This window comes from Sciurus vulgaris (assembly GCF_902686455.1).
Source record: "Sciurus vulgaris genome assembly, chromosome: 13".
NCBI classification, from domain to species: Eukaryota; Metazoa; Chordata; class Mammalia; order Rodentia; family Sciuridae; genus Sciurus; species Sciurus vulgaris.
In genome coordinates this window covers 52,789,226-52,810,849 of record NC_136474.1, presented here as the reverse complement: position 1 = coordinate 52,810,849, position 21,624 = coordinate 52,789,226, and the positions used below count along the sequence as shown (strand labels likewise).

Below are 21,624 nucleotides of genomic sequence, written 5' to 3'. Positions count from 1 at the left end.
GCTTCATCATTTCACCCACCCTTTTGAACAACTTCTCTCTTCTTTGAATAACCTTTTCTCTTCCTTCTGCTAACTAGGAAAAAAAGTTCCAGAAAAACAACATGGACCACATACTCAAAGGTAAAAGCTCATTTACATATCAACTTTATCAATATTTACGTAGTATTTCTTACTGGGTAAAATAGCACATGCCTATAATCCTAGTGACTTGGGAAGCTGAGGCTAAGGCAGGAGGATCCCAAGTTTAAGACCACCCTAGGCAAGTTCAAGGCCAGCCTCAGCAACATAGTGAGACCCTATCTCAAAATAAAAAATACAAGGGCCAGGGATATAGTTCAGTGGTAAAGTGCACCCCTGAGTTCAATTCCCACTACTTAAAACACACACACACATACACACACACACACACACACAGAGTTGTATTTCTCAGGCACAGTGAAACCATCTTTATCAACAGAGATCTAAATCTAAATATACAGGCAAATAGGTAGTAAAATTTAAATGAGCTTTTTAAAATACTACTATGATTATTCTTAACATGTACATATACCTGCATAGCAAGTTTTAAAAATTACTGTGATTCCACATGCTAATTTATATGAAACATACTCATTTTCAAAGGATAAACAACTATAGCAAAAATATGCCTTAATTAATTCAACAATTCTTTTTAAAAATTTTTTGGTAGCTACAGATGGACAGCATGCCTTTACTTGTTTATTTTTTTTATGCAGTGCTAAGGGTTGAACCCAGTGCCTCATGCGTGCTAGGCAAGCATTCTGCGACTGAGCCACAGCCACAGCCCAATCCAACAATTCTTAAATTCCTTGACATTACTGCATAATAAATATCAAACTTTAATTTAAAATGTGGTCTATAGTAAACCAAATAGAAAGAAGACATAATTTTTTCCAATTTCTCCTAAACCACACCTTTAAAATGTATTTAATTATTCTGTAGCAAAACTGAATTCATCTCCAATTTCAGATTCATGCAGGGAAAAAAACATAACAAATCTATTTTATCATAAATCTCTGCATCAACAAATAGTGGGGCCTTCTATGGAACGGACAATAAAATTTCAAACAATCCAGTGACTAAAATTACAATTAAACATAGGGTAAATGGAAAATGACATATTTCAGGCCAACATGAAAGTAAATGAGCATTTAAAAAATATTCAGTGTTTGGGGTGGGGGGGCCTTTGAAAATAATTTCATATGTATTTATAAAATAAAGGTAATTCATCTAACATTTAGAATTTCCAATTCTTAAAATATTAAAAATAATTCCAGGGCTTAGAGAAGAACAAATATTCTAAAGTATTTTCATTAGCTGGTAATAAAATGTGATTTATTTAAAGTTACAAAGTTAAATACTGTAGAAATTTCCACTTTTAAGTACAATTCTGTTACAAATTCAACATAGCTGATTAAGCAGTACTAGTTAGTGCTTGCATGCTTATATGATTTTATTATGCCTGTGCAATTTAATTTAGGTAATTACGGAAATAAAGGACATTGGCATTTAATCTTCTAACATTATCCAAATAGAAAAACCATCTTTAAAAAATTTATTTGGGTAAATTTGTGATAGGGGGGAGGGGATAGTTGTGGTTTACTGGGAATTGAACCCAGGACACACTTTACCACTAAGCTAGATCCCTAGCCATTTTTTTTTTTTTTTAATTTTTAATTACTTTTAGAGACAGAGTCTCACTCAGTTGCTGAAGGTCTCACTAAGTTGCTAATTTGGCCTTGAACTTGCAATCCTCCTGACTCAGCCTTCCAAGCTACTGGGATTACAGGCATCCAGCATAATTTAAGTTTTTCCAAGAATAGCCTTGGTTCCAACATATTCTTCAAAGAAGGAATTTTATTATAAATGGAAAACATTCCTAGAAATGCATTAACATAATTCATGCAATAGTTTTATTTTTTATTGAACCTTAGCTAATTCAGAATTATTATTTTGCAGTTTACTATCAAATTACATGACAAGTTTGCATTTCATTAAGAACTAAAAATAAAAATAGTTTTCCCTTATTCTCCCAAAGCAGAGGCTGCCAAACTATGGCCAATAAGTCAAATATTGTCTCTCTTTGTAGTTAAAAAGTTCTATGGGAATAGTATTGCAATGAATTGAATATTTGTGCCCCTCACAACTAATCAATTCATGGTGAAGCCCTATCCCCAATGTGATGGTATTTGGAGTGGACTCTGGTGGGGGGAGGGGGGGTCGGAGTGGTGGTGGGGCGGGATAATGAAGTCACAGATAGAGCCCTACTGAATGGGATAATGAGCCATCTGACAGTTACCTCTCTTTCTGCCACATGAGAACACAGGAGGAGAATGGCAGTAAGAAAACCAAGCGGATGTTCATCAAGACCCTGACCCTGTAAGCACACTGATCTCACACCTCCATCTTCCACAACTATGAGAAATAAATGTTTTTCATTTAAGTCATCCAGTGTGATATGTTTTGTTACAGCAGCCCAAGCAGACTAAGAATAGTCTTGCCCATTTGTTTACATGTTGTCTATGGTTGCTTTTGCCTTAAGACAGCAGAGCTGAGCAGCTGTGACAGAAAACATATGGGCCATAAAGTGGCAAATATTTACCATATGGCCCTTTGTGGAAAAAGTTGCTGATCCCCATCCTAAGTAACCAAAAATGCTCTTTCAATGCTAAATTTTTTTAATCATACAATCAAGGTTTAAATCAAATTAGAAATAAAATTTGGAAGGGAACAGGAATAGATAAACCTAAGTATCTACTTCTACTCTACAATGCTTTAGATAATTATATGCCATTAAGGAATTAAAATACCAATTAATTATCAAAAGAAGGTATAATACTTAGGTTGCTCCATAATTAAGGAACTGGTTCCAATACAGTAGTACAAAGTACACATGCAAAGAAGAAAATGCCAGCAAGGAAGGAAGGAAGGAAACAGTTCCAAGGAAAGAGAGGTAGGAAAAACACAAGCAAACAGCAAACGAACATTTCACAGTCAGATTTTCTTAATTCCTATCTTTTCAACTACTTGCAAATTCTAGTTTTTCATCATAAAAGAGACAAACCCTTAAATTAAAATAGAAATGAAAAAGTGGTCATTTGTAGAGCATGTAGCAGTTCAAATATTTATTAATTGCAAAGTAGACTTAAAATGTGTAATAGTAATATACTTTGTAGTCCTTATATATGCCATGGATGCATAAATCAATCACAAATAATCAACTCTGTATTAAACATTCAGTATAAAACACAAAGGTTCTCACTTAAGTACATTCAAAGCTCATTAGCACCTGTCCCCAAAATGTGATATGACTGAAGAAGAAGAGCTGGTCCCTGACAAGTCCTAGGGTCAAGTTACAAAAAATAGCATAACTCAAACACAAAAATGCTCTCTGCAACTTGTCCTTTTTTTTTTTTTTTTTTTTTTTTTTTTTCTTTCTTTTAAACAATTTATGTGGGGGAGACTGTAGTCTTACATGGTAATGAGTTTATGATTTAAGAACAACAAAAAGCTAAGCAAGTATCTACACTGGTGTGTTCTCTCCCATATTCTTTCCCACAGTGAAGGACCTGACACTACTCCTGGACCTAGAGAAAATTTAAGGGTTAAGACAAGGAAAAAGGGACTTGATTTCAGTGGTTGTTCCTATAGCTTATAAATACAAATATAATGTAAGAGTGTATTTGTATACATATTGCCTAAAGGCCAAATAAGGAATAGGATAGAAAAAACAGTACACCACATTATATATTCATGTAAAAATATACATTTATTCCCCATCAAGAAACTGGAATGAAATCTTACCTTCTATTATCTAAAGTTATGATCTACTCTATTATCTATTAAAGATTTAATTATATTAATAATTTATAAAATAAAATACTTCTTTTGATAATACCCAGAAAATCTTGATTAATTCTAAAGACTTGTTTAAGCCTCAGAGTTCCAGGTGATCTCTTTTAAAAATATTTTACCTCAACAGGTATTCCTATCGGACCAATAATCATAACTGTACTTACCAATGTCCAAAATCCTTTTTTGTAGAGCTCCTATGAAAAGAAATGGTTCATCTTTACATGATTGAATGAGTGTACCAACCAATTCGGAGTTTGTTGCTAAGATGCAGGCATTTTCTTCATTGAGGTTGACCCCTGCCATTGAAGTCACATCATTGATGTCATCTTCATCTCTAATAGGAAAAGAAAGTTACATTTGTTTGGTAGGGTGTGTGTTTGTGTGTGTGTGTGTGTGTGTGTGTGTGTGTGTGTGACAGAGAGAGAGAGAGAGAGAGAGAGAGAGAGAGAGAGAGAGAGAGAGAGAGAGAGAGAGAGAGAGAGAGAGAGAGAAAGGGAGAGAAAGAAACAGAGAATGGGTTACTACAGAGAGCAAGAAAATTACCGATCTCTCCTTTTAACTAATGGCATTACTTTACTTAATTCATCCAATCAAAAGAAGACTTGAAGAATGGCTATCTTTCCTAATAATAATTTAAAATTAATTGGCATCTCTAAAAACTAGCACACATTTAGTATAAGAAAGATCAATCAAGAAGGAATGTTGTCTTCTAGAGTTTATGTTTTCCTCTCTGGTAAATGAAATACACCAAGAGTGATACAGAATTACACTAAGTCATCCATAAATCTGTTTCAAGGAAAGACAAAGAAATGAAAACAGACACTTCTATTTTCATCCAAGATAGTTAAAAGCTCTGAATATTCCCATAGCCCATTCCATCTTTTTGAGGGGCAGCAGAAACCCCCAGGTCCTAAAAGGTCTGTACCACATAAGACTTTTAAGAAGCTGCTTACTCAACTGGCTATTCTGAAATCAAATTGTTAAAACCAGTTTTGTTTTTCTGCTTCAGACTTCTAGGGTTCTCCATTTGTATCAACTGAATACATCAAACCACATCCTCAAGCAATTGGCTACAAAGGGTTTAGATACAAAATATAAAATTACACACATATATATACATGTACAAAAGGCATACATATAAAAACACAAAGTATGCTTGAGCTCCTTGCTTTGCAACAACAAAATTAAACAGCTATTTCTATCTCATAGAAATGCTGCACAGCTACTGTACTAAGGTGAATATATATATTTTAGGGTAGAGAGAGAAGAAAAACTTTTTTTCATTTTATTTTTTGTGATACAGGGAATCAACCCAGGAGTCTTATACAGTTAAAAACAAGCACTCTACCACTAAGCTATACTCTTACCCATAAAAAGAAATACATACTAAAATCCATCCTAGCATCCTTTCTATCATATGTAATAATAGTCAAATTACTGGCATGTAACAGGTAAATATCAATGGATAAGATTATTTCAACAAGTAAGATTATGCAAAAAAGATGCTGTTTTACTTTATTACATGGGCGAAATATTATATTATGTAGTTCCAGGTCAACAGAATTAAATTATGAGTTTCCTTGTGCATTTGTGTCCAGAATGGGGAAAAAAAGTTTGTCAAACACTCAAGAAATGAAGCCCTCTGACAGTCAACTTCAAAATGCAGGGGAAGAGAGACCCCACATACAAACATATAGAAGAGAAACAAGAAAAACACAAGAGTTCAAAGTGAAGCAACAAACAAACAGTGGTCTTAACAGTATGCTAACAGCTCAATATTAAAATGTCTCTTCAGTGGGGAAAAAAATTAATCTCTCAAAAAAATCAAATGGAGGAAGATCTACACACAATCAACAAACATAAGAAAAAATGTTCAACATCTTTAGTAATAAGAGAAATGCAAACCAAAACTACACTAAGATTCCATCTCACCCCAATTAGAATGGTGATTATCAAGAATACAAGCAACAATAGGTGTTGGCGAGGATGTGGGGAAAAAGGTACACTCATACATTGCTGGTGGGGCTGCAAATTAGTGCAGCCACTCTGAAAAGCAGTGTGGAGATTCCTTAGAAAACTTGAATGGAACCACCATTTGACCCAGCTATCCCACTCCTTGGCCTATACCCAAACGACTTAAAATCAGCATACTACAGAGATACAGCCACATCAATGTTCATAGCGGCTCAATTCACAATAGCCAGATTGTGGAACCAACCTAGATGTCCTTCAATTGATGAATGGATAAAGAAACTGTGGTATATATATATACAATAGAATATTACTCAGCCATAAAGAATAATAAAATTATGGCATTTGCAGGCAAATGGATGAAATTGGAGAATATCACGATAAGTGAGATAAGCCATCTCAAAAAACCAAAGGACGAATGATCTCGCTGATAAGCGGATGACAACACATGATGGGGGGTGGGAGGGGGCAAGAATGGAGAAGGAGGGACTGTATAGAGGGAAAAGAGGGGTAGGAGGGGTGGGGGGGAAGGAAAAAAAAAACAGAATAAATCAAACAACATTACCCTATGTAAATGTATGAGTACGCAAATGGTATGCTGTTACTCCATGTACAAAAAGAAACAACATGTATCCCATTTGTTTACAATAAAAATAAATTTAAAAAAAGAATAAACAAACATTTTTGTTGTTTTCCTAATAATAGGCTGCAAACTCTATGCTTTCCACCAGATAGTATGATATGAGATGGTCTTTATCACATTAAAGAAATTGCTTTATATTTACAGTTTGTTGAATTTTTTTTTTTAATTGTGAAATTGTTTGAGTTAGTCAACCACAGTTTGTGCATATATTGGGCTGGTTGTGGTTTAAATTTATTATTATAGTGTTGTATTAACTGATTTTAATAAATTGAATCGCCCTAAAAAAAAAAAAATCAAATGGAGGAGCTGAGGATATAGCTCAGTTGGTAGAGTGCCCACAACCAGAAAGCCCTGGTTCAATTCCCCAGCACTGACAAAAAAATAAAAATAAAATAAAATAAAATAAAATAAAATAAAATAAAATGGGTGTTACTACCTAGGCACAGTGGTGTACACCTGTAACCCCCAAGACCTGGGAGACTGAGACAGGAGGATCACAAATTTGAGACCAACCTTAGTAATTTAGCAAGGCCCTAAGCAACTTAGCAAGATCCTTTCTCAAAATAAAAAATTAAAAGGGCTAGGGATGTGGCTTGGTGGTTAAGAACCTCTGGGTTCAATCCCAGGTACCAAAAAGCAGTAGGGTCGGGGGCATTATAAAGGTATCATTAAAGATATGGAATGCTCAGAATGGCTCTAAGAATCAACTTCCCAAAGCATACGCTGGAGAAAAACAGTCTTTTACCAAATGGTGCTGGGAAAACTGGGTATCCATATGTAGAAGAATGAAACCCCTTATCACCCTGCACAAAAGTCAACTCAAAATGAATCAAAGACCTCAGAATTAGACCAGAAACTATGCAACTCCTAGAAGAAAATGTAGGATCAATACTCCAGCATATAGGCAGAGGCAACAACTCTCTCGATAGAACCCCTAGAGCTTAGGAAATAATTTGCCAAGAGTTAATAAATGGCATCACATTTAAAAGCTCCTGTACAGCAAAGGAAAGAACTAGGAAATGTGAAGACAGAACCCACAGAATGGGAGAAATTCTTTGCTAGCTACTCTTCTGACAGGATTAATCTCTAGAATATATAAAGAACTTCAAAAACTTCGCACCAAAAAAGCCCCAAATAATCCAATTAATAAATGGGAAAATGAATTAAACAGATACTTCTCGAAAGAAGAAATACCAATGGCCAAATAGGTATAAAAAAATGTTCAACATTATTAGCAATCAAGCAAATGCAAATCAAAACTATAGTTTTCATCTCACACCAGGGAGAATGGCAGTCATCAAGAATACAAATAATAAATGCTGGAGAGGATGTGGAGAAAAAAGAATACTTTCATACTATTGATGGGACTGTAAATCAGTACAACCACTATGGAAATCAGCATGGATGTTTCTCAAAAGACTAGGCATGGAAATACCATATTACTCAGCTAAACTAGTTCTTGGTATTTATCCTAAAGAATTAGTTATCATACTACGGTGATACACGTATATACATGTTTGTAGCAGCACAATTCACAATAGCCAAACTATGGAACCAGACTAGGTGTCCAGGAGCAGGAGTGTGTATATACACACACACACACACACACACACACACACATAATAGAATTTTATTCAGCCATAAAGAAAAATGAAATCATGTCATTTGCAGGAAAATGTTTGATACTAAAGACCATGATGTTAAGTGAAATAAGCCAAACTCAGAAGGTCAAGGGTCTTTATGTTTTCTCTCATATGCAGAAACTAGAGAGGAAAAAGGGAAAGAAAGGTGATCTCATGAAAATTAAAGGGAGATCAGTAGCAGAAAGGAACCAAAGGATGGGAGGTGGTGGGCAGAAGTGCTGGAAAGTGATACTGGCCAAATTACATTGTTATACTGTGTTCAAGAACTACTATATAATAATAAATCCCATCACTATGTACAACTACAATGCATCAATAAAAAATGTGAAAAAAAAGAATCAACTCTCCACTTGTATCAATCAAGTAGCATGTCCAGATTTAAACATCTAAACATTTAACTATCTAAAGTGTAAGAATGATAGAAATCATAAAAATAAAGATGGTCCCAAATCTGAGTAAAACATTATTTTAAAAGGCCCTAGAAGAGGGGTACAACACTTGCCTAACAGACATGAGGTTCTGGTTGTGAAGCCCAGCACTGTACAACACAGTGACTATGACTACACAGAACAATAATGTGTGGTATATTTCAAAAGAGCTAAAGGAAGCTAGGCACAGTGGTGCACGCCTGTAATCCCAGAAGCTTGGGAGGCTAAGGCAGGAGGATCACGAGTTCAAAGCCAGCCTCAGTAACTTAGTGAAGTCCTAAGCAACCCGGCAAGACCCCATCTCTAAATAAGATATAAAAAATGGCTGGGGATGTAGCTCAGTGGTTATGTACCCCTGGGTTCAATCCCAAGTACAAAAAAAAGAAGAAAAGAAAGAAAAAGAAAGGTGAAAGGTGCTAAAGGAAAGAATTTTGAATGTTTTCACCACAAAGAAATGGTAAACGTTTGAGGAGACAGAAAATATGGCCTGGATTTCAAGATTGCACAATGTATACATGTGTTAAAACATCACACAGCACCTCATACATATGTACAATTATTACCAATTAATTTTTTAGAGAAAACTAAGAATACGTTAGCAAAAGCCGATTCACTCCAAAACAAAATCCTAACCAGTCACTTACCATCTCTGGAACTCAGTAAAATGAATAACTTAGATTAGGTGCTTTGTGAAGTCCCTCTTGGAAACTTAAAAGAATGAGGCAGCTCTCTTTGGACTGATAAAGAATGAAAACATTGCACCTTGAATACATCATCTGAACATAATATAAACCTAGAAAGATACATGAGAAATTCTCCTTCAGAGATGAAAATGGACATGTGGGACAGAAAAAGAACTTTATACCACATTATGTACCTTTCCATCTTTTGAAAGGTGTACTATAATACACAGTTTATCCAATCAGAATGAGTAGTTTATTTTTTAAAAATAAACATTTAAAAACACTAAAGACAGAAAATAAGATGAAGCTTACACATATAACCTCATTCCTTCCTTATAAATAAAACTGAAGTTATTCAAAGTAATTTCATATGACCTATACACATATACATTCAAGACTGTTTACAAGAGAGATAGGGTGGCCCACACCTGTAATCTCAGCAGCTTGGGAGACTAAGGCAGGAGGATCACAAGTTCAAAGCCAGACTCAGCAACTTAGCAAGATCCTATCTCAAAATTTTAAAGTAAGGGCTAAGGATGTGGCTCAGTGGTTAAACATCCTTGTGTTCAATTCCTGGTACCAAAAAAAAAAAAAAAAAAAAAAATTGTTTATAATTTCAGATGTGTGCCAGTTCATAAGCTCCTGTAAACTGCATCTTGTTTCTCTAGCAGAGCTCCTGTTGAGATCTCACACACATGCCAGAAGGACCAGGACCAGGTCAAGCACAGTACATGAACTGAACAGAATTCCTTGAGGAGAAAGTGCCCTGTCTTTGAGAATCCACCAGCCCCTCCCTGCAAATAAGCAGGGAAATAACTGCCCAGTAAGATTTGTTCTTCCCTGTCATCTCTCTTCCTATCTGGCCCGAAGCGAAACATAGTTCCCTCTAGTATAGCTGCCAGTTGCCATGGTTACAGATGACAGGAGGAGCAGAAGAGGACCCCTACTGAAGGAATAAGGAAAGGTGCCACAATAAACAGCACCCAAGTCCCAAGCTGTTTAAAATTCCCTCAAGCAAAGGAGGCTGACTGAAGGAAAGCAAAGACAACACTGTTCAAGCAGCATTATCAATAAAGTCAGGACAGGAGGGTAATCAAGCCTATGTTTAGGATACCTATGATTCTGATATGGCCTTATTTAAATTTAAAGAAGAAGAAAATGAGAATCACTGAACCAATTTTTAAAGTTTAATGCAGTGCCTTCTGATAAAAGTACTAGACAATCTTTTGTTTTAGAAGATACTCAGAAAAGGAAACTTAATAGTGAGTGCCTTAGCAGAAAAAGCTTGCAATTCAAGATTCTGTGGAGTGGAAAACAGTACTAAGCAAAAAATTTTAAAAATCGCCCATTTACCTTGTATTCTGGCTTCAGAAGTTGATCTAATTATTTTTGCTTTTGATAAAGTTAACCACAGTTCACGCCTGCCTTCTAAAATCTCTTCCACCCTCTTAGGATCTGCAATAACACTAGACTAATTCTTCTGAAGAAGAATGAATCACATTCCTTTTCTGTTTCAAAAAAAAAAAAAAAAAACCTTTCATGACCCCACGATGTCAGTCTGACACTAGAGCACTAGAGGCCTATCAGGTAGTGATCCCAGTTTTTCTCCTCCCTCCCATTACTTGCTATCAATAGCTCCTACTGATTCCAGCTTCTGCTCAGGATATTCCCTTCTTATGCTGGTCCTTCAACTCACCTTGCTTGCTTGCTTTCAGCTACCAAAGCCTTATCTATATATACCAAACTCACTTCAAATGCCTATTTTAGAAATACCAGCTTAATTTATTTTCAGAATTTTAAATCACTTCCCCAACTACAACTATGAACATCAAAGAGTACATTTTTGTCTGTTACGGTAGATCTTTCAATGACTTTTAATCCAATAGTCAATGTGTTTGCCTTAAACGCCAGTATAACTAACTTTATTGATCATATCAATCATCTATCATTCCTAACACAGTAGTAGGTAAATTGCATTTAAATATGTAAGGAACTTCTATGTGCTCAAAACAGTGTCCTGGCCTATTGATTGCAAAGTACTGAGTAGCAGAGAACAGTAGGCAAAAATGAAGGTTCTGGAATCAATTGACTAGCTTGAAATCCTGACTTCTGTCACTTATTATTTATGAAAAATAAAGCAATTAACCTCTCTAAAACTTTATCTTCAGTAACACGATAATAACAATAGCCCGAACTCAGCCTGAGAATTAATGAAGCAATTCATGTTATAACAAAATGGAATTACATATGCTTCTCCACCTATGATGAAGTTATATCAACAAAGCCATGATACACTGAAAGCACATATAACATCTAACCTACTGAACATCATAGTTTAGCCTAGATCATCTTAAATATGTTCAGAATACTAATATTAGCTTACAAATGAGCAAAATTATCTAACACAAAGACTGTTTTACAATAAAGTGCTAAATAACACATGTAATTTATTGAATATCTATATCCAAAAAATGCCAAACAGTCATCACAGAGCATTAGCTGTTTACCCTCATGATTAGATGGGTGACTAAGAGCAGTGGCTAGTAGCCACTGCCAACCATCACAACAGAATATCATACCACATGTTACCAGTTAAGGAAAAGATCAAAATTCAAAAGTTAAAGAATGGTTTCTACTGAATGCATATTGTTTTCACCATCCTAAGTTTGAAAAATCATAAGTTGGACCAAAAATATGTCAGTTAAAGTACCATCTACTTTAACATATAAAGAGCTCCTATAAGTAACTAAGGAAAAGATCAGGGAGCCAATGGGGGGAAAAAATGGATGAATTATATGAATCTTCAGTTAACAGAAAATAAAAATGACTCAAGATGTTCTATCTCATTTATCACAGAAATATGGGATATAATTTTTCACCTTTGGAACTAGCGAAGTTGTTTTCTTTGTTTTAAGTTTATCAGAACACATGGAAATATGCTAGTTTAAGCTTTGCTGCTGAGAATGATTTGGTAGCATAATCTCCAACAAGATCTATTTGGCATTATCTGAGAATTTAAAATGAACAAACCGCTCTTCCTAGGCATTGTGAAATAACAGTCACTGCAGCCTCATTTTCCAAGTATAAGACAATGAAAACCACCATCTATGATTATTAAACTTTATTAAAAATATCAAAACACAATGAACATGTGCTAATATTGAACAAACTCCAAGATTATTAACTGGTAGAAATGAAAAAAGAAAAATATATGAATGTACTATTGTATATTAACATCTGTGCTGAATAAACAATACATATGGTACATTTGTCTTGTACTATCAATGAAGTACACGACCAAAAACAGGTGATGATGATGAAAACTGCAGAGAGAGAAACAAGAAACAGGTAACAAGTTCTAGGCTGACTCCAGGCTGGCAACTTGAGTAGCAGAGAAAAAAATGATTCTTAATTTTTCCCACTTTTGTACCTGTTGTGTTTTTACAAAAGTGTGTTAGTGCTTTATATATTAGCTAGTCAAATAGACAATTCATTTTTAAAATATGAACGAAGTAAGCTGGACAGTGTGGTGCATGTCTATGATCCCAGTTACCCAAGAGGATGAGGCAGGAGGATCACTTGAGCCCAGGAGTTCAAAAGCAGACTGAACAACGTTACAAAACCCTACCTCGAAACAAACAATTTTGTCTCAAGGTGATCAAATTCTTTTTTTAACATTACTAATTTTCTAAGTCTGCCTTCAATATTCTTTTGCACCTCTCTTGGTCATGGCTTCTCTGACCACAGTATGTCTATAAACTCACACAATACCTTATTTTTCCTTCTCTGTGTTTTCTGAAGTTATTTTTCCTTCATCGTTCTTATTAACTAAAAGGTAGCACAGTATATCTTAAACTTTAAGTGATTTTAGGAATCACTTATTAAGCAAATTTAAAATATAGGTCTTAGACTGGGGAGATAGCTCAGTTGGTAAAGTGCTTGCCTTACAAGCACAAGGCCCTGGGTTCGATTCCCAGCACTGCAAAAAAAGAAAAGAAAAAGAAAATAAATAAATAAGTAAAATGTAGGTCTTACAGCCAAGCACACCTACACAGCATTCATGATTCTCATTCAATAGGTTCTATAATGGATACCAGAAATCTGACAGTTTTTAACAAGCACACTTAGGTGATAATAACGCAAATGGTTGTGGACCACATTTGGGAAACTACTAAGGCATAAAAATCAAGAGTACCAATTCTAGACTTGAGAGGCCAAGTTTTAGTCCCTGATCTGACAATTATTAACAGGTCAACTATACAAGTTTCTTTGCAACTCCATTATCAGTTCTTTGTCTATAAAATGAGAATGAAACTGCACCTATCATTAATTTTGAATGAAAACCATACTGGAAACCAAACCATACAGGAAACTAAAGAATATTACTTACTTACCTAAAAATGACATATCTATTATATATTAATATAAGGAATGTTTTCATGAAAATTAATATCAAAATTAAAAAATAAATTAGTAAACTGGGTACAGTGACTTGGGAGCTGAAGCAGGAGGATTGAAAGTTCAAAGCCAGCCTCAGCAACTAAGCAAGACCCTAAGCAATTTAGCAAGATCCTGTTTCAAAATAAAAGGGTCTGGGGATGTGGTTCAGTGGTTAAGCACCAGTGGGTTCAATCCTGGTACCAAAATGATGATGATGATGATGATGATGATGATGATGATGATGATGATGATGGAGGGTGTGGTTCAGTGGTTAAGCACCAGTGGGTTCAATCCCTGGTACCAAAATAATAATGATGATGATGATGATGATGAAGAAAAAAGAAGAGTGGCACTGTGCTCTATTTTTGCAAAACTCTTAAAAATCCACTCGCCCTCATGCACTCTCAAAGAGTCTTTTACCCATGCATGGTTCTATAACATTACACAGACATAATCTGGAAAATGGTGGTTCACTAAGGTATATACATCTTCCAAATTTAGTCTCATACATAATTCAAAAATCACATGTTAATATCTCAAGCAATCAGATCAGAAAAGATAAGTGCTGGAAATCTGTCAAACTCATGATAGTGAAAATAAATTTTTCAAAAATTTAATTTTTCTTGGAAACTCAAAAATTTATCATTGGCAAAAAAAGAAAAAAAAAGGAAATTGACAGATCCCCCCCCCCCACACACCCTGAAAATAATAAGGCTCAATCCATTTATTTTCATAAAAATAACAGGTTTCTAAGTCTAAATAATCTATCAGTTGTTCTTTCAAGTAAAAATGGTGTTCTATGGCGGTGGGCAGGGGGAATCAGTCAATTCAGCTCACAACTCATATGGGAACACAAGAACTTGTCTTTAGACTACTGCATTCTGACACATAGCAGAAGAGCTTCTATCATATAGAACAGAAAACAGGCATGTATTCAGGGGTTGAAAACTAATAAAATAATAACTTGTGCTGCCTCATTAAGAACTTTTCCTTTGCTTTTTTATTACAAGCATATGAAAGGAAATAATAAATGGCTACTTAGTATGATTTGGTACTGAGATACCAGCAGTTTTCTCACATGGCTTCTGAATCATCCACACAGATAATACTGTGAAAATGGCAAATAATATGATGGTGATACACTGAAAATCCCCTGTCTCAGTTAAAGACTCTCAGTTTTGAAACTTTCTGTAGACATTTTGAGACCGACTGGTCTATATCTGTAGTCAGTAGATCTGTAATGAACATCAGTAATACTATAAGGGTTTTCAAAATTCAGATTGCTCCCATATTTAGTCTTCAGATATTTCATTCTGGATGGGCCAAGAATCCAAATTTTTAACAAGTTTTCTAGATAACTCTAAAATTGGTGATCTATATTACAATAGCAAATATTTACTTACAAATCATTTCAGAAGTATCTATTAGCCCTTTCCTATATTTACATTCTCAATTAGGTTATTAATCTTGTTAAGAAATTGAGTATGAATCACATTGCAGATTATCACTTGGCTTTGATCCTTCTTGTGGAGGCCCATGATCAATAAATAAGTCAGGCCCTACCTTACTGCCCAAATAACTTTAGACTCCAAGGTCTTTCCTTCTCAGTCATTCTGCACATAAATACAAAGATAAATTATCCTGAAACCTTTTTTCTATGACAAAATGTGACTAAAAACTTTGAAAGACTTCACAATCTCATCTCCGAGTCTTCACTTATATAATTCCCCTGTGTAAAATATTCAGGAACCTAATTTCCATCAAGAGCTATCATATGATCATAAACAGTTAAATGCCTTTGCTACCAGAAATAATATACATATATATATATTATCTTAAGTATTTTATTATATATGTCTAAAATATAGACTAGAAAAAAAAAAAAAACTATGAAGCATTACCACATGGAAAATATTGATAATGCCAGATGTGGGAGCACATATCTATAATCCCAGCAACTCTGGAGGCTAAGGCAGGAAGATTACAAATTCAACTCTAGCCTCTACAATTCAGCAAAACTTCGCAACTTAGCAAGACCCTGTCTCAAAGTAAAAATCAAAATAAAAAAAGGACCAGGGATGTAGCTCAGTGGTTTTGCATCCTTGGGTTCAATTCCCAGTATGAAAGAGAGGACGCGGGGGAGTCCTTACCGTCACCAAACACCCAATCAGTTTAAATAGGGATAACCAAACAAACTTGAAGAGGTACTATAAATCCGTCGTTTCTGATTCTGAAGTTATGACAGATAAAACATGAATCTCTGGCACCATCTGGTGTTTAAGCACCATATAGCTTCCAATATTCATCACAGCTATAGTGATAAACTGATTAGAAAACAGGGTTTCCTAGAGAAAAAGTCACAAATCAACAACAAAAACAAAATTTTAAGTTAACCAGATAGTTTTTTTGGGGAAAAACAGGCACATCTCACTCTCTGATTAAATTTCATCCAGTTAAATCAAGAAGGTCCGATGTCATACACTACTCCCCTTATTTAATAAAAGCCAACATTAAGGATCTAATTTTAGTTTCATTTTAACAACGACTGAAATAACAGTGATACTAAGTGTCCAGGAAAGCAAATTTAAATTAAGACAACACCTTGAGCTCTCTGTCTCTGCTTCCTGTCTGCCAGGAGTGGAGCAACTTCCCTCTGCCACACCCTTCCCCCATGTTGCTTTGCCTCATCTTAGGCCCAGAGCAATAGAGTCTGCTGTATATGGACTTAGACCTCTAGAACTGGTTCATTTTGCCAAGAATAAAGGCAAAGAGATGTTTCTTCCGTTGGAAAGCACAAACATTCACCTATTTAGGAAAACAAACCAAGAGCCTTACATATGCTAGGCAAGTCCTCTACCACTGATCTATACCCCAAGCTGAATATATAAACTTTCTTTTTGTTATTGTGTTTTGATACTTGGGGATCTAAGCCAGGGGTACTTTCCCACTGAGGGGCACACACCCATTCCCTTTGATTTTTTATTTTGAGACAGGGTTTTACAAAGTTGCTAAGGTTCTCACTAAATTGCTAAGGCTGGCCTTGAATTTGCAATTACTCTGCCTCAGTTTCCCAAGTCCCTGGGATTAGAAGTGTACACCACCACGTCCCACAATATATGAACTTTCTTAAAAATCCTTTAAAATTAAATGAGATCTAGGGCCTGGGGTTATAGCTCAGTGGCAGAGCGCTTGCTTCGCACGTGTGAGGCACTGGGTTCGATCCTCAGCACCATATAAAAATAAATAAATAAAAAATAAAGATATTGTGTCCATCTACAACTAAAAAGATATTTTTTAAAAATTAAATGAGATTCTAAATTAAATTATCTGTCATATAATATTCTGCCCTAAAAAGAGACATACTCTGAAAAGATGTGAATAAAACCACATATGACTCAAATTAATAAAAAGTATATTAGTGCAAAAATAGATACCCAGAAATAGCTAGGATTATAAACACTCATGTTCTTTTCAAAATTCATTATTTCGACAAACACTTAAAGGTTTAAATATGAACCAGGCATTGTTATAAACACGAGGTATATAAGCAATAGTACACAACAATTATAGTAAACTTTCATAGAGAATAAAAAGGGGTGGCAAATATACAGAAGGGTAAATAAATAATAATTTAGATAAGTTTCTCAAGACAGCAAATGTGACTGCGGAAGCAACTTTACACTGTTCAGTCAGGCAAAGCCTCCCTAAAGAGGTAAATGTGAAACAAAGGTCCATACCCCATGCAGACTAGAGGGCAGAATTCAGCACGTTCCACATGTGCAGCTGTACAGTGGGACCGTGACTGCAACAGGAGTTTGGGAAAGAGGAGACACGGGAACAAAACTGACCAAATTAAAATGTTATGTTGTGTGCATGTACAAGATTGTAACAACAAACCCCACTATTATTCATAATTATAAGGTACGAAATAACATGCACTTATGCATGCACACCCAGAAGATTCTGAGTCCCTAACACAATGATTACTTTCCTGAATATAAGAAATAACCTTTCATCTTGCAGATGTAACTTTTTCACTTTTATGTTATTATGACCTTTTTAATTTTTAACAAATACATATATAACCATGTTTCTAAGCAGGAATCTTCCACATCATAAAGTCAATTCTCTTCCCCAACCCCTATTACGCTAATCCCAAAATCTCAACACAAAATTTTTTTGGAAATTCCATGCCAATGTTAAAATACATGCACAAGAGACATGTGCAAGTATTTTACAGCATGTAAAATCAGGATATTTTTGATAAAAATAAAGAGAATTCACACTATTAGATATAAAAAATAATGATCTTATAACAATTGAAAATACCAAAACATTAACATAAAAGAAATCCTACTTACATGAAGCATGCATTCATATAAAAGGGAATTTACTACAAGATAAAGGTGGCACTTCAAATCAGAAAGGTAATGAACTCTTCAGTAACAACTGTTGAAACAGCAATCCACTTGGGAAAAAGTAAATCTCAAGACTTATTGAAGACATAAAGGTAAATGTACATATGTGAAGCAAGTCTGTGTGTGTGTGTGTAAATATATGTGTGTGTGTGTGTGTGTGTATATATATATATATATGTGTGTATGTGTGTATATACATATATAGATATAGATATGGAAAAAAACACGGGAGCACATCATTATGAGCACATGATAGGGAAGGATTTCTTACAATTCAAAAGCTATAAAAGAAGAGACTGACAAATCTAATAATGTGATTTTAAAATTCCCTATACCAAAGACAATAAAAATAAAGTTACAAGTTAAACAAAAGATTAGAAGAAAAATATTTATAAGATAAACAACAAAGAATTACTGTACTATATATACATAGGTCTAGAAAGCAATAAGCACTCAACAGACAAATGAGCAAAAATAATAAGCTAGAAATCTCCCAAAGAAAATACTAATGGTGACACTTTTGCTGCAGGCAGTAAGTGGACTAGATTTTCTGAGGAGCAATTACATAGCATTATAACTAGACAAGCACAACACATTTTCATTCCATTGTTAGGTTCACAGAAACTGTCAAATAAAAAAAGTGTCAGAGAAAAACAAGCAATGAGCATACCCTAAAGAAAGAATTGCCTTGGGGCAATGCCTGTGACTAGCACTAATTCTTGGGTCTCTCCTACAGTAGAAAATAGTATCAGAGACTCCTGGGCCCGAACAGGGCTAAAGTGGTTCCAAGTCATACCTGGTTCCTATCAGATATATTTGCAAATCCTCAATGAAGTAAAGAAAATTCAATTTAGGTCCTCAGGTTAAATCTGATTTACCCATTCAATCGAGTTTTAATTTCAACTATGGTTTTCACTTCTAAATGTCCTACTTAGTTCTTTTTCAAATCTTTATATTCATTTTTTAATATATAATCATCACCTCATCTTTTATTCCTCATTTCATTTTTTAATATTTTATAGTAGTTTTAATATTCAAGATTTGGTCATCAAATTATTGAAGTCACTGGAATACCAAATGAGTTAATGTTTCCCTATAATTTGAGTAAAGCTGACTTTTTCCTGCAAGTTTACCATTGAATGTGAACACCATATCAGAGAAAAATGGAATGAGATCTTTAAAGTGTTGACAGCCCCACAAAAGTCAATCCATAATTCTCATTTCATTCCTGACATCAGTGTCTTCATATATAACTTCAAATAATCTTAAAACTTATTTAAAATAATCACTTGAGGTAACTGGAAAATAATTTTTTAAAAACCCTACATTTCTATATACTAAAAATAGAAAAGGAAATTATCAAAAATATTACTTATAAGGTACCTAGAAATAATGCTGACAGATATAGGCAACAAAATTATGCACAATATATATATAAAAATTATGACATTTTAATCCAATTTATTAAAGATGTGCATAAATGGAGACACAAATCATGTTCACAGACACAGGCTCAAAATTATCAAGAAATCATCTGGAGGACAACAGAACTATGAACTCAAGGCATGCCAATTCAAATTCCAACAGATATTTTTGTGGTTCTTAAATTTATAGAGAAGAGTAAAAATTCAAGTCAGTCAAAGAAATCCAGAAGAGGAAGGAGGAGGTATGGAAACAGAGGAAGGAAATGAAATAAAGGAAGAGAAGTAGGCAAAGAATGTGCCTTAAAGTTATTTTTTAAATTAAAGTAAATTGGGCTGGGGATATAGCTCAGTTGGTAGAGTGCTAGCCTCACAAGCACAAAGCCCTAGGTTCAATCCCCAGCACCACAAAAAAAGAAATTAAATTAAACAGTATGCTACAGGAAATTTAAGTATCTAAAATGACAGGCCAGAACAGACCCCTGCATGTATGACAACTGAGATTGTATTATAAGTCGCTGAGGAAGGACAGTCGCTTCAGCAATGCAGCCAGAACTAGGATCTCTAGTCCGCACCATAGGAAAAAGAACAAAATTAACTCCTGATGTTGACGTAAAGATTTAAACATAAAAAGTAAAACTTCAAGAGATGGGGATGTATCTGTGTGCTAGAGTGCTTCCCTAGCAAGCACTAGGCCCTGGATTCAATCTCCAGGAACACACACACACACACACACACACACACACACACACACACACACATACACACACATTAAAACTTTAAGACAACACAGGAATATGTTTTTATGGTTTCCAGGAAGCTCTATTAAGGCAAAAATAAGCACTTTTCATAAAGTAGTTGAATTTGGTAGTTTCTTTAAAATTAAGACCTTTGCAGGGCGCGGTGGTGTACCCCTGTAATCCCAGCAGCTCAGGAGGCTGAGGCAGAAGAATTGCTAAGTTCAAAGCCAGCCTTAGCAATGGCAAGGTGCTAAGCAACTCAGTGAGACTCTGTCACAAAATACAGAATAGGGCTGGGGATGTAGCTCTGGTTGAGTGCCCCTGACTTCAATCTCTGATGCAAAAAAAAAAAAAAAAAAAAAAGAACTTTTGCCAGTCACGAAAAAAAGGAAAAAAAATTTCTGCTTATCAAAATACACCATTATAGAAAATAACTTGGAAAACACGAACTACAATAAATATCTGAATACAAATATGTTCTTAAATATTACACAAGGACTTCTGATTCTGTTTGGAGACTATTATTTATATCAGATGATTGTTTTGAGAAAGAAAAAGTAATAACATCAGGATCGTTTTCTTTTTTTTTTTTTTTTTTTTTTTTTGCGGTGCTGCGTATTGAACCCGAAGGGTCTCTACCACTAAGCCACATCCAAGTCCTTTTTCAATTTTTGATACAGGACCTTGCTAAATTGCCCCAGGCTGGCCTTGAACTTGAGACCTTCCTACCTCAGCCTCCAGAGTAGCTGAACTACAGGCAAGTGCCACTATAACCAACCACAACAATTTTTTCTAAAAGTTTATTTGAAGGCATCACAGAGCTTCCAAAAGAGCCAGGTATTGAGGGGCCACAATCCTGACAGAGTAGAGCCTCATTAAAGTAACCCCAATTTTCTCAATCCTGTTTTTTCCCCTTGGGCATCTGCTAATTCTTAATGTGGAAAAGATACTAAAATGCTACAGAGACAGCAGCTGCTAAGAAGCAGAAAAGCCAAAAGAGCATTAGGCTATCTCATGGAGACAGGAAGTTGGAGTTCAAGGCTTCCACTGCTTGAGGAATAGGCCAGGATGGTATAAAGTAGGCAGTTGACACTGAAGCACTACAGAAGAAAAATCAAAGAAGCCAAGCATAAAGAACCTATGAAAAGCACAGTCAGTTTTAGGTATTCTTGAAGTACTAGGGAAATAAAAATTGGGTTCATATTCCAGGAAAGAAAAACACCCTGAATCTTAGTTGAAATTCTTGAGGGACTACATCCTGGGGTGGAAGAACTAAAGTTACATGGAGTCTTGGAAAGGTTACAAATAGCTTTGAGCCAGCTCAGTCACAGACCAGACTGAGGTGATTACTCCTCAAGCTGCCT

The 21,624-nt window shown here is 35.0% G+C and overlaps 1 protein-coding gene across 1 annotated transcript in view; it reads right to left on the bottom strand.

The window, feature by feature from the left end:
* Nucleotides 1-21,624, bottom strand: part of TAF4B (TATA-box binding protein associated factor 4b) — a 144,776-nt gene that overhangs the window by 60,118 nt on the left and 63,034 nt on the right. The window contains exon 10 of the mRNA XM_079109408.1: nucleotides 4,038-4,207. Coding sequence (XP_078965534.1) covers nucleotides 4,038-4,207 — 170 coding nt within the window. The remainder of the gene's footprint in view (nucleotides 1-4,037; nucleotides 4,208-21,624) is intronic.